Below are 14526 nucleotides of genomic sequence, written 5' to 3'. Positions count from 1 at the left end.
TTCTTTGTGTCGTAAGGTACTGACTTTTAAGCTAACTGCTGCTAAAAATATCACAGCTCAAAGCACAGTTTTCTGGATCACCAAGAGCTTTAGGGTGAGAAGCTCAGCTGCAGTGATCACGATCCAAAAGTGTGCGCGGAGCACCAGGATCTCTACTCACAGAGTGTGTTTTAGATTTTGCTTAACATCAGGAGCGAGTAGTCGTGAGCGCTTCTGCACAGACAGGGAGATGAATGCATTTAGATCACTGTCTTTTTGACAAGAAGGGCAACAAAAACGCCCTTTACTGAAGGAACAAATCGTCAAAGACAGACTGAAATTCTTTAGGAAGGAAAAGGATCGACATTAGAAGACGGATACAAAGTTATTTTCTCTGAGGAATCACTCAAGGTGTGTTTTATAGCACAATCAAGTAACCATTTCAAATTAAGTTGTTATAAAAATGTGGCATACATCAAACCTGACTTAAAAGATATGACTTCGCAAATTAAAGCCTTGAAATTGGGCCTCTGTCTCTTTAAGAAGCTGATACTTCTCACACAACAGAACTGGGCTTCCTTACAATTTAGCCCAAAAACAACAACAACAAAGATCTACGTTTTTTAGCCCGATTGAGCAACATTGTACAAGGCAAAAACTATAAAAAGGCAACACAAAATCTGTGAGCAGGAAAAGTTGTTGGATCTTAATCTCATTGAGGAAATCTGGTCACTTCTCAAAAGGAAGGCAAAGAAACAAAACCCCGATCGCCTCTGAGCACTGAAAAGACAATGACGTGTCACCACCAGTCAGGATTTGGGATGCGTTCTACCTGGATAAGGTCTCGGGCGAGCAGCTCCAGCTCTCCTGCAGGAATGCTGTCATCCAAGATCTCCCATCGTTCCCCCAGACGGAACTCCATTACATAATGCTGGATAGGTGCTGTGTGATTGGCAGGTGGGATCCAGGTGAGCAGGACTCCCTGCTGCGTGCGATTGGCTGTGAGGCACCGTGGTGGGGTAAGCAGCACCAATGGTTCAGGGGTACTTGTAGGAAATACTGAAAGAGCATATCAGGATCAGAGATCTGGTCACATGGTTTGAGACTGAAGATTTTTCCTGAGGAAAGCTTTTGTTTTCTTACAATTCTCGACATTTCACGACAAAATGCTTGCACGGTAAAAATGGCTATATTGCATTTTAACAAAACCGAGTGTTTAGAATCACAAAATCCTGCAATAAAAATTGTCTAGAGGCCAAAAAAAAATACTGATTGTCAGCATATCTACCAGTTCCACTGGTTCCTTCTCGAGTAGAACCAAGAAATATGAAATCTGTTGATTTCTTTTTTTTTTTTGAGGTGTTGGATGAAATGCTTTTAAGTGAGAGAGAGAGAGAAGGAGCAACCCAGCAGCAGAAAGCTTTGACCTCTGGGTTTCTCCTCCTTGGCTCACACATAGAGTGGCGCAGCACGGTTAGTTATCTCCATTTTCAGCATGTCACTTATCTTTGCATAATAATCTGTGACAGCTTCATTTGCACTTAGATTGAGCAACGCTAACAACCCTCGCCTCAAAGCTGGAATAACCAAACTAAACCCATAACTATCAGACTAACTGCTTGTTTAACCAGCAGTTTGTCTGATAACTGGTGGTTAAAGAAGAGGACACGTTTACTAAAGAACAACAACAATCACTTTCAAGATGTTAAAAAAGCCGTTTGTAATTATGACTAGAGTTAAGCGATAGAAATCCTGAATCAATATTTATATATTTAAAAAAGTCCTTTGATTGGGAACAAGATGCTTTCCTATGAAGTGCTGAGTTTATAAACTTGCGTCTAAACTCAAGGGCCAAATGTGATCCAAAATACCTGTTCTCGCATTCAATTCAAATTTAATTCAATTTAAAAATATTTAGTTTCAAAGGGAAAATTAAATGTTGTCATAACTCCTATCATCCAGGTGTCTTCACACAGTCATGGTGGATGGAAATCCTGTGGGCAGGAAGGATCTCCAGTAGCAGTCAGGCTTGCAACACATCTGAAGACCTCTGACTAAAGACAATGTTGCTGTATAATATTACTGCCACACACAACCACTACGTAAACAAATTTATGTATAAAGTGCCTTTCGCAGACAGAAATGCGTTCTGAGCAACCCTACACAAGCAGCACTCACTCATCTATCAAGTAAAATAAAAATAAAAAATTACCTGCTAATATTCATGAACATAGAAGTGTACTGTGACTTGACATGTCAATTAAACTAAACATAGGTGGTTTACTTGCTTTTGTATTCACCCAGCCTCTAAAGTCACATTAATTTAGGATTTCTTCCCAGCGAGTGGCTGCTATACTCACCTAGAGTGTTCACAGTGACGACCTCGCTGAAGGGGCCTGTGCCAAGCTTATTTTGGGCCAGGACACTAAACTGGTACGTTGTCTCTGGCTCCAAGCCCGGCACCGCCATCCAGTCCTGGCCTCCAGGTACTGGTATGGAAACCCAGTCGTGTGGACCTAAACGCTCCCTCTTCAGCCTGAGCAGAAGTGAAATGTGAATGGACAAACAGGAAGACATGGCATGGGGGGAAAAGGACAGGAAAATAAAGGAACTGTCTTCTTCATGTCTCCAACACTTATTGATGCCTTTAGAAACTGGCAACGACTTCATATTTTGGGTAATATAGTACGTTACCCTCTTGGTGTGCTGCAAATGAAGATAATGACTGTAAAATAGCGAACTTGAGAAGTGTTTAGCTTGCATGTGGAACATGGTTAGGTTGGGTGTGATGTTATCCTCCATGGTAACCTGTGTGTAACGTGACGGTGCGGTGAGAGGTTGGAGGAGGAGTTAGCAGCGGTGGTTAGCCATGCTAACCCTAAACAGCAGGACGCACTGTTGGGAGTATTCCGCACTTTCACTTTATTTCACTTCGTCCACGTAAAGCCAGGTCTCCACGGTACTAAACATTGTAGTCTCAAACATGGGAACAGTAATGACAGTTCACCGCTCTGCACGGATGTCTCTCCTCTGTACAACAACGTGGAAGACGAGTTCTTACTCTGTACAATAGTACAACAAAGGAAAAGGGGAATAGGCGCCCCCTTGTGGCGATGCCTGCTCATCTCTAGGAACCAAGCAGTTTAATGACTTACAAACACACCATGTCTGCCTCCTTAATTCAATACAGCACGACCAGTTTGACACAATAAGCAGCAAGGCCACTGCTTGTTTATGCTAAGTTTGTGCTTCAGTTCCAAATTGCAGACTGCTGGGCTTCAGCTAACAGTTGCCCAGGCAGTAAGTCTGTCAATTACATTGGCAGATTCCTTCTTTCTGCAGCAATTCACTAAAACATTCACATTTTAATACATTTTATTCTTTATTCAGAACATGGCAGCCAGTTAATAGTATCAGCATCATGCTCCGTTTAGCTTTGCATTTTGCCATTTGGCCATGCTGTACACTCACACTGAATGATCTCCATCAACAACTGAAGCACACGACTACACACATGCAATAACTTTGCAACTGTATCAAAAGCAATTATTTACTGTAAAGAAATACAGGGTTGTATAAATTTACACAATCACAGGAGCTAAAAATATGCAAACCGCTTGGAGTGCAGTTTTAAAAGGTTATAAATGTGGTAATGTTTACATTTCTACAGTGCATTTAATGGGGTACTTTGAAGAAGTATTCATACCTCATGATCTTTTATCTTTTTGGAATTGGAATGTCCCAGTCAAAGTCCAGAACTAAGTCTTTGGAAAGACACAGTAATTGAGGTCTCACTCTGCTCAGGCTGACAGAGCTTGATGAGTAATGAAAGATGTGCAGATATGGTACATATACATGCCACAAAGCGTTCACTCTGGGAAACTTTTTCAAAACCATGTGTCCTTCCACTTGACGTTTACAATTACACACTGTTTTGTGTTGATCTGATGCATAAGTTCCCAACAAAATATATGCAGATGCATTTAAAGTGCCTGTGAAAAAGCAGGTTGGAGGTTTGACTCTTTTTATTGCTTTTACAAATCAATAGTGATCAACACAATTTGACCTTTTTGACAAAAAAAAACAAAACTTTAGTATCAAATTGAAAACTGATTTGAACAAAATACTCACAGCTAAACAAAAATATCTAACATAAAATAAGCCATTGTATCAACATTCACTCCCTTGAACACCATTTATGGGTTACGTATTTTTTGATGCAACAAAAAACGAAACGTTCAAGGGGCGTGAATAGTTTTCCCGAGCCACTGCACATCTTTTATTAAGCGGTGTGACAAAGTCAGCTGTGCAGGAATCCAATCCGTGGCGTTTTGAAGGCTCTTCTAAATGACAGCAGGGCTGCAGCGACACGGGCCATCTGAGTGCTGATCACACAGGCTCGCTGTCAGTATGAATATCTTTAATTAAAGCCGCTGTCTGCTTGTTTTCCTATTCGTTCTGCTCTCTGGTTACTTCACTTTATTAATAAAACATGATGGGAGGCAGTGATCAGAATAAAATTAGGATTTGACTGATTTTTTTATAGCACATCTGAATCGGGAATCATCACCTCTGTCACCTTGTACTTTAAATATATTCCCTTTTTACACAATTCAGACTTGATTATCATGCACTGTAGTTTACCATCACCGCTTAGGACTTCTTCTTCTTCTTCTTCTTCTTTTTAATACCACGTAATTATAGCTACACATACTGTGTTACAATGGAGTGTCAAACTCATTTTCGTTTTGGGCCAAATCAAGATCATAAATGCTCTTAAAGGGCCGGTTGTGCCAGAATGTATTGATAAAACCTGATCACAAACTGTTGAAATATTCATTAATTCTTAAAAATTTAAATATTATTGACCATCCTTTCAGTCCCTCCAGGATTTTGTGATTATTTTTGTGATTTTTTGCAAAAAATAAAAAAATAAATAAAAAATCAAAGTGTTTGTGTTACTACTTTGGAAACGTTTGCAAGATTTGTGCTTATTTATGATGGTAAATGTGACTTTTTATTACTCGCTGTATAGATTATAGACTGTAATCTGACATCATTTGAGGGTGAGGCAGCTGTTTTGTATGAGTAAGAAAGTTTTTGACAACTTTTGAGAAAAATCTGCAATAAACTCCAAATTATTAGTGCAAAAAAAAAAAAAACAAAGTGCAGGGATTTATTAATTTTTCGTGAATTTCCATGATAATCTTAAAAAAACTGGAGGGACTGATTGACATAATTTGGCAGTAAACAGATTCAGATTCCAGACACCAAAGTTACTCTGAGTCACTGTCCAACAGAAGAAATGGCAACAATGAGCAAAGTGTTTACTATCCTGATTACCAAGTAAAATATTTGGTCAGGTGTGATGTCATGAAGGCTCAGTCTCCACGGTAACTAAATGATCAATTAAATCATCTTCTGTTCATCGTTGTGTTGAAGACATGGCATCTCAGACTGATGTCACTGACCAATAAAAACTATGTTTTAAGTTTTGTTTGTAGGGGTTTTGTGGATTACTTGTGAGCTGTCAAGTGTCATAATTAACACAAAGCAGCAGGGAGTTTAGGACTTCGCTTGTAAACATTTTTTTTTTACTCGGTTTAAATCTATTCAAGTTCACAAACAATGAGAGTTTATGAAAAGAGGATTATGTCAAAATTCAATTCTTTTTTTTTTCTTTTAATAAAATATATTTCAACTTATCAATCAACTTGTAGACTGTAACGACTTGCTCAGATTCTTATCATATCACACAATGTTTTCATGTATTAAGCTACAACAAGCATTTCAGCTGAGGCCCAGTCAAGCAGAGCGATGCAGCGGCAGCAGCAGGATAGAGTTGGGTCATGTTCAGTTTGGTTGCAATTATCTTATTCATTGATTTCCTTGTACTTTCCCCATTTCTGCGGTTTTACAACTGCTCTGAACGTAACCCTAGAAAAGACGTATCCAGCAACAAAAGAAGGGCACGATGAAGGAAGAAAAAGCAGGAAGCAAAGCATGCTGGGATGACTCACACATGGCCGTACCAGACTGAGTATGTCTGCTGGAAGCCTCCGTCGTAGCTGGCCTCCCAGGACACGTTGGCCCAGGTGGAGGAGGTGGCGACGCGGACGCTGGTGGGGGCGTGGGGGCTTGTGCCTATGGAGACGGGGGGAAGTTTTATAAAGCGGCACATTAGTCGCCGAGTGTCGCTGTTATGGAGACGTCGTTCAGTTTTCCTGCCAGACAAATTAACTGTGAGCCAGGGAGGTTAAGAACCCAATGTATAATTATGTGAAAGCAAAGTTTGACTTTATAAAATCACAAGAAAAGCGTACAGAAATTAAAACAGGCATGTGTTAACGTGAAGGAAAGGGTTAGGGTTAGTGACCTGGGATAAGCAACCGTTGCTGTCAATTAATTCGACGAGGCTTGCAAAACAGCAACGACCAATGAAGCCATGCAGAAAACAACTACTGCAACTTATTCTTGTTGGAAGTGGTTGTACAGGTGATTCAGTTAGTTTTTACGTACCTATGACTTGGACATGCGTGCTGGCAGTGATGCTTGTGGCAACGTTGGTGGCAACACACTCCCACTCCCCGTGGTCATCCTTTGTGAGCGACTTCAGCTGTAAGCTGCCCCGAGGCAGAACATTGTGCTTGCTTTTACTGGGCTTCCCTACCTGCAGTCCGCCCCGCCCAAGGAAATAATAAGCAGACACAATGAACAAGAGGCACACGCAATCCAAAGACTCAAACACCGAAGACAGAAGGACAGTGTTGTTAGTCGTTCCGGTCAGAGGGGAGATCACAACACCGAAGCACTAAAATACCGACTGTGACACAGCATAAGAAACTGGAACTACAACCAGGTGTGAGGGTGGTACCTTCCTCCATGTGATATTCGGAAAAGGATCTCCCTCTGCTTCACATGGGATGACAAGTTCCCTTCCAGCCTCCTGCCTGTACTCCCCTCCAGGAACCACAGAGAATTTTGGAGGGTCCTGTACATTGACGAGACGGCCGTAATGTGTAAGTGAAACGCCGAGTGTGCCTCGGGTTTATTTAAGGATTCCCATTACATATCTGCGTTGGTATCGGAAGTGAAAAAAGTGGATCGGTGCATCGCTATTAAAAACAAACGGTAATAATCTTCACTTCGAATACGTGTTCACCCGTTCCATCAATTCTTTTCACAATTTACAGCAGTTAATGTAATTGCAGAAGGCAGAATGTTACAGCGTGCAATTTCTCTGTTTTCTTCAGAGTGTTAGTTCTAGGCAGAGGTAAAGTAAAAGTACTACTAAACTACTACTGTAGGTGGGTAGTCACTGTGAGAAAAGGCTAAACGGTTTATGTGAAGTCCAGGTCGGCCGCTGTGCAGCCGAGGCGTGTTTACCTTTAGCACCAGGGGAGCAGGAGGAGACCATCCCATGGATCCCAGGGTATTGTAAGGCATGCAGGTGTAGGTGCCAAGAGAATCCTCTGTCACCTCTGCAACACGGATGCTCCCATCATCCATCTGGCTCCAACCAGGGTACTGTGACAAACAATCGTAATAGTTTATCCACTGCTTAACAAATCCTGAATATGCACATTTTTTTACTAAACTATCCAGAAGCTTATAAAAAAAACAAAGGAACAGACTTCCTCAAACGAACTGAATCACCTTGTCTATCCGTAGAGGGAGGCCGTCTTTTTTCCACTTAACCAGAGTCAGAGGAGGGTTGGCATCTACTGGGCAGCGGATGAAGCCTGGGAGACCAATGGCCACATAAATGACAGATGGCATGTTTACCACACGGGCAGGATCTGGTGATTACAGAAAGAGAAAAGGCGACTGATAAAAATCACCCGTTGTAGTGAGGGGAACCGAATGTCTGGCTATCGCAGCAGATGTGTGAGGAGCCTTGGGAAATCTCTCGGCTTCAGACAGCAGGCTCACCGCACAGTGACAAATTTATTTACCTTCTGTGGAGCACGGCTGATCTCAGAACAGCATTTGTGTATGTCGCTAATATTGTGTGACATGTGGAGTAATTCAAGAGTAATTCATCAGTTTTATCCCAAATTAAAAGCCTTAAAAATCTCCCAACAACTGCTGTGGCACACACAGTGAAAACAGTACATTTAGCGTACTGTCATTAAGAGCAGAGAGCATCGTACCTGAAGTACACAACTTCTCCCTAACTCTATGTTTACAGGCTTCTATTCTAATGTACGCACAGCTACGGTTTCACGGCTTGCAATAAAGTATTTGAGACAGGATATAGAGAAGTTGAAATGTGGCGTCACACACACTAGATCCCGCCCCCCCAGCTCCCTGCTGGGCGACAAAATAAGGGCTCGCCGATGATAACCATCATTGGTTTTAGCTGTCAAGCTGTCAACATAACGCGCTAAATCTTGGGAGCAAAAGGGGCGTGGTGTTTTGCTATTGATTGTCAACATTATGACAGCTAGTTAACAAGGTCCAGGGGTATCACATGTGAAAGGTCAGTAAAAAGTTTGAATATAGGAAAACAGAGAGGGAGACGGAAGTAGGTCAGTTATGCTAGCTTGACTTTGACAGCCTTACCATGTGGATGTGCAGAAGGATTCGGTGCGTTTCTCAGTCGATGCAGAAGATGCACTGACTGCATCCAGGAGTCTGTTTGGATGTGTACTCAGACCAAGTGAGGTGGCATTGTGATGTAATGCACTTAGGATCATATTTATACTTTTCAGCCATCGTTTATTTGTGGATTTATAGTATCTGGCTTCTTCTGGTGCAGGATTATGACACACGCCTCGATACAATGACGTAAAAGTAGGATTAAATGCAAAATGACCATGTATCTGATTTAGTACCATATGTGGAAGTGGCACACAGCAGATTTTTTATTTATTTATTTTTTTATCCAATTGATCCATTCAGACAGCCATAAAAAGTCAAATATGGGTCGCATATGGGCAGATCTGGGTCACATTTGCCTGCTGTGTGAACTTAGTTTTGGTCTCATCTGGCCAAATCAAACATTCGCAGTTAAAGTCTCTGCAAAATTAAGCCAAAGCATAAAGATGTTTGTGTTTGGTATGCAGAACATCCATCAATCCGCCTATCAACGCCACCTCCAGCAGTCACTGGGCTAGAGGTGGGACACACTCAGGACAGGTCAAAACAGAGACACATGCCAAACAACAACACACACACACACACACGCACACACGCACACACACACACACACACACACACACACACACACACACACACACACACACACACGCACACACACACACGCACTCACACCTAAGGGCGTCCTGCAAAGCTACACTGCTGCAAACTGCTCCACTGTGAAGCCCATATGCAGACGAGAAAAGATTTATTTTCTGGTTTCACTCCCATACTGCGTCTAATGGTTGATACTATGACTCAGTGACGCCAAGATTTCACTTTTTGCAGCAGCAGTTTTCTAACGGTGAGGTTTAAAGCCTCTCTTGCCATCTACACACAGCTCAGCACTTACTGGAACAAAGATGTATTATGCTAATTATCCTTCACTACAAGGCATGTGAATAAACCTCCTACTTTCCCCTCTGCATCATAAAAACCTTCTTTCAACTGGTGTTTGATTCAGTCATCAAACCCTTTTAAAATCAGACAAGGGGAGGGGATAAAGAGGTCATTATTCTCTAAATAAGAATAGACAAAAAAAGGGAAAAGTTTCAGTTGATCCAGAAATTGGAGGACAGGGCAGAACACATTGTGGTGCCCCACTAAGGTCAGGGAGGAGAGCTTCCCATTATGCACTGGGTGATAAGCATGAAAGATGAGGTGACTGAGTGGAGGAGGGGAGAACTATCAGCAGAGCAATAGAGGGAGGAGAAGTGAGGCTGAGCGTGGGAAACAGGACAGGTGAGAGACAGAAGTGACTGTATGACGTAAGGCAGAGCGGAGCCGCTGGAGGAGAGCTGGAGATGGGATGCTGTCACCGAGGAGCAAGGGGAACAAAAGCGCCGCGAGGGAGAGAAAATGAGCAGCAGGGCAAGCGACTGAGCGAGGCGGGAAAGCTGGACGGCTTGGACAACTCGGGATCTACAAGCACGTCTGTCCTGAGCCCAGAGGAAGCGCCGCCGCCACCGGCACCGCAGACAAGAATATCAGCCGGGTTTCTAAATATAGCACTTAGAGAGCCCTATCGCTCACGACGCGCTCGGTTCCCACTGACGCTGAGGGGAAGTTAGTCGCCGGCACAGCCCTTCAAGGAAAAAGACAGGAAGAGAAAAGGAAGGAGAAGGGAGAACGTTGACGGCTGACAGAAGGGGAGCAAAGTGAAAAGAAGAACATCAGAGGAAATAATAGGACAGAACGAATCAGAGAGCCCCCTGCAGTCTGATGAGAAAAGTCACCAGTCTTACAGCAATGATGTAATCCCCCCTTTCTCCTCACTCCTCCCCTCCCTCTCCTGACTGGTGTTGCCTACCTCTGTTCACACACACACGCACACACACACACACACACACACACACACACACAGACATACACAGCCATCCATGGAGACGGGGGGCACAGGAGAAATGATAAAGATCTGCCGCTTTAACTAGCGTCACGGCGACCACCTATCGACGAGGACCCGGGTCTCCCTCCTGCCTCTCCCCGTCTGCTCCGAACACCCGACACAAGCTTTTTCTACAGGCGACGGATTCACACAGGCTGGAGGCGACTGCCGAGTGACTGCTGAACCGCTGGAGTACTCCAGCTCAGAAATGAGGAGGCAGCAATCCAGAGAGAGGGAGCGGTAACATGCCAGTGAGCATACAAATGTACATAAACGAGTACAAATAAGAAATATAGAAATGATCTATTGGAATGAGAGGCAGAGGAGAGAGGGAGGAGAGCAAAAAAAAAAGGAAAAGTGTTTATGAGAGAAAACAGGTGTTTGACTGGGAGAAGGAAGCGAGTGTCAGCCTGCTAGAGAGAACCAAGTGGTTCAATGGTCCAGAAACTCGTCTTACACCTGAAGGAAACAGTTTGTTGGGAGTGATCTACAGCAGGGTCTAGTTTAAACCAAACACACATGGAGGAATACTCTGTCATTTTATCTTTATGAATATTCAGGTGATGGGAAGTGGAGGTGATTCTCCTCATCCAGAGTCTAAACATTACAACTGTCTGCTAGAATCCATCCATTTATGCAGGTTTTATATCTAAAATCCAGGCCCACCCAACTCAATAGATTGAATGACCTGCCTGCCACCCAATTGCAAAGAATCAATCAGCGGAGAAAAAGGAACAAACTCGGGTGTCTGTCGAGCTAATTACTGCTGTCGGTATAAATGTGTTTGACAAAAGCAGCAGAAACATTTGCTGTGTTTAAAAAACAACCAAGAAACTGGAGCCAAGATTCGCAACCTGATATTCAAACTGTATCCGGTCGGATCGCAGCGCCGCTGCTTCGGCTGCGAAAAAATAATCAGCAACCTCCCCGAAAGTTGCAAGGTTTGTTTCACTCTAGCGGTTGGTGTCTCTCATTCTCTGACAAAACACCCACACACACATAAACCAGGGGGGGAAATTCACTGTAAGTCAGTAACTTTAAGAAACCTCCTTTTGATCCAATTCTAGCTCATTTGCCTAGAAAGTCTTGTTCGCTTGGGGAGGCGAATGTGTATTCAAACTTCAATTTGGACCACAAAAAAGCAAACTCTGGTCGATCTAAAAACCAAGGCCTTTGGTTTTTAGACCTCTCCAGAGCTTGAAGAGAGCTCTGGAGAGGGTCGAATGCACGTGTGAACGGCAAGCAGACCGGAGACCGCTCCTAAAGCAGAAGGCAGACAACAGCGCAGGGCATTCTGGGTACGTGCAACCAAAACAAACGCCTGTGTCTGGCGCTAGCGGGAAGAGTGGCTCGTGGTCTTTTAGCAAAGAAAAAGCGAGAAATCCTAGGATCTCTAAAATCTGACGCCACTCCGTTTTTGTAAAGAAGGAAGTTGCACTAAGTGTCTCCTTCAGAGGTTTCTGCTGAAACTGCTTCTCTCAGTGGCCATCGCAGGCGAAGGGGTGAACAGATTTTTCAAAGGCTAGTTTGACACGGTGCAGTGTGAGAGCGAGACACACCAGCTGAAAATGTAGCAAATATCGCAAGCTTGGTCCCCAATCAAACCAAGTCTGCATATCAGATGTGAAAACCCACTTAAACACGTTGGAAGCCAATGCATTTTCAGTGGGACACAGTTATAATGCGCATGAGGCCAATTTAGCAAACAATCAGAGGAATCCATTAGAAGTGCTAAATAACATTTCAGAAGCACAACTATGAAGAAGATCTGCAGTAAAATCTTCATCCTGAAAACAAAACGGAGGATAAAATTGTTAAATGTCGACTTACATTGCACTGCTAGGTAGGCAGAGGCAGACGGCGGTGTGCCTAGGCTGTTGCTGGGAGAACAGGTGTATTTCCCAGTGTCCTCCGGCTTGACTTGCACAATGATGAGGGAGCCATCAATGAGAATACTGACTCTCCGCTTGAGGTCACTGTGGACATGAAGAGAGGCACTGGGATCTAAATTCAGTAAGTCACAGCAAGTCTGTTGAATTTAACCACCAGCTGCCTGGAAGTGGCATGCTAATGAACCACTTCTACTCAAGTAATATTTTACAAAGAGAGCAACATTTAGAGGCAACCGTCCTCTAGACTGAAGCTCCCGCCTGGCAGTATGTTTCATAACCTTTAAGACATTTTTTGTGTCATTTACTGAAGAAAATATATTAGCACATACATTCATTCTCTTGTCATTTGTGTATAAAGTGAGACCGTTGTAAAAACGATAACACATTTATCCAGTTTTGTCACTTTTGGTTCATTTTGGCGTTCGGACTCGGTCATAAAAGACGCTTGTCACGGAGCTCGGTTTAAAAAATCAAAGCGGAGCGGCTGGATGTTGGGAACTCGACACATCAACTGGCTTCAAATGTGACCGAAAATCACAGCAACTCATATTCCCTCAACTTATTAAGTTTCTACCCTGCAGCAAAAACATAATTCCAGCAAACAGCAGATACATTTATTGATCCCAGCACCAAAGATTTCACTGTACGCAGTATTTCACTCTGAGAGCTTCAACCACCATCGGAATATACTAAACCACCACGTGTGTGAGCCGTAAATTGGGGGGAGAGAGTCGTTAACGTCGTAGACGGACATCTCAAGCAACTGAAAATCACTGGCTGGGATTCATTTTTGTTTTACTTTCTAGGGGTTTTGTGAATTTATTCTTACTTTTGACAGTTTCAAGTTATTTTAGGAGCCACTGTGGGCTTTTTGGTCCACGTGTCTTAAGTGTTGTAACGGTGCTGCACCTTTCTGACTCGCAGCGAATTAGGTGGAAGATAGAAAAAAAAGCTTTGCATGGGATTGTACAATTAAGGCATGTATATACAGTCATCTGCAGTAACTGTAGAGTACGGCTGCAAAAGAGACTTGTTAATCAGCAAACGATAACAAACATGATCATAACTTTACTTCTTGAAGAAGACGTTGTCCTCCTCCCAGAACCAGGTGTACGTCAAGTTGCGAGGATAGGCCTCCGCCTGGCAGGTGAAGAAGGCATCCTGCGAGATGTTCACTGTTATGTTCTCTGGTGGTGAGATAATAAACGGAGGGCCTGGTGGGAACACACACACAGTGGAGCACATACAGGACGGCTTTTAGCTCGTTTAAGTAGCGTCTTAACGTGTCGCACAACAACGGCAACTAAATATTTAAATTAAAGATATGCAGAGGAGTCGACTGGTAACCAGTGTGGACTTTTAGCTAAATTAAAAACTGAAAACCCCAGTCCAGATTATACTAAGGTCGCCTTGACAACGACACTCTTTGTCGCAGAGTAAAAAAGACTCGACATTAGTCATTTTCAGTATCAGTTCAAACTAAGCCAAAGAAAGTCCAGAGACATAAAAACCTGTTTAAACTTAAAATATTCTTTAAAAGGTCTGATGTTTCCTTCAGAGTGAGACCTTCAGCAGAATCAAAAAAAAAGTTATTTTCACTAGACATTTAGTTTGATGCTAAATATTTTTGTTTGCTAACTAAATATTTAGCATGCTAACTGAATAGTTAAAGTAGTGACTTTAATAAATTAATGAACATCATGGTGAAAATATGACTTTGAAAAATTAACCCCCAATTTTTTCTCTTAAGCTAAATAACAGAAGTTATTGTTGTTAATTTTTGACAGTATCAGGTTTCAAATGTCACCCCATGGAAAACAGCATGTCACAGAGATGATGGAGGCAGCGCCGTGTCCTCATTTGCACTAAGAAAACCACAGCAGACAAACAGAAACTGGGTGATGCTCTGTCTGCTTGGAGAGGACTGTTGAATTTCTCATAACCGGGAAAATGAGCATCTGAAAGATTGGGAAAAATATAATAAAGATTTTTAAGAAAAATTGCATAATAACTGTCTGTGAGTCTGAGAGGAAAAACATGATTTCTACGGCCCTGCTTTTGTTCAGATATTTAATACCAGACATCACATTTTCTAACTCCACCAAAAGCAAGGCAGACATTTGTTTGTTA

At 42.7% G+C, this 14526-nt stretch overlaps 1 protein-coding gene across 6 annotated transcripts in view; it reads right to left on the bottom strand.

Annotated features, from left to right (window-relative positions):
* igsf9bb (immunoglobulin superfamily, member 9Bb) overlaps positions 1–14526 on the bottom strand; it is an 87515-nt gene that overhangs the window by 27794 nt on the left and 45195 nt on the right. For 4 of the 6 annotated variants that reach the window (XM_016673591.1, XM_016673595.1, XM_016673596.1 and 1 more), the window contains exons 6-14: positions 13469–13610; positions 12335–12480; positions 7636–7778; positions 7366–7506; positions 6854–6970; positions 6499–6649; positions 6000–6123; positions 2340–2515; positions 812–1038 (exon numbers count right to left, since the gene is read on the bottom strand). In XM_016673591.1, the coding sequence (XP_016529077.1) occupies positions 812–1038; positions 2340–2515; positions 6000–6123; positions 6499–6649; positions 6854–6970; positions 7366–7506; positions 7636–7778; positions 12335–12480; positions 13469–13610 (1367 nt within the window). The remainder of the gene's footprint in view (positions 1–811; positions 1039–2339; positions 2516–5999; positions 6124–6498; positions 6650–6853; positions 6971–7365; positions 7507–7635; positions 7779–12334; positions 12481–13468; positions 13611–14526) is intronic. The other 2 variants (XM_016673592.1, XM_007556469.2) reach the window with 1 other exon arrangement.

Source organism: Poecilia formosa, unplaced genomic scaffold, assembly GCF_000485575.1.
Source record: "Poecilia formosa unplaced genomic scaffold, Poecilia_formosa-5.1.2 Scaffold79, whole genome shotgun sequence".
NCBI lineage: Eukaryota > Metazoa > Chordata > Actinopteri > Cyprinodontiformes > Poeciliidae > Poecilia > Poecilia formosa.
Note: the sequence above shows the minus strand (reverse complement) of the source record. Positions and strands in the feature narration are given on the sequence as shown.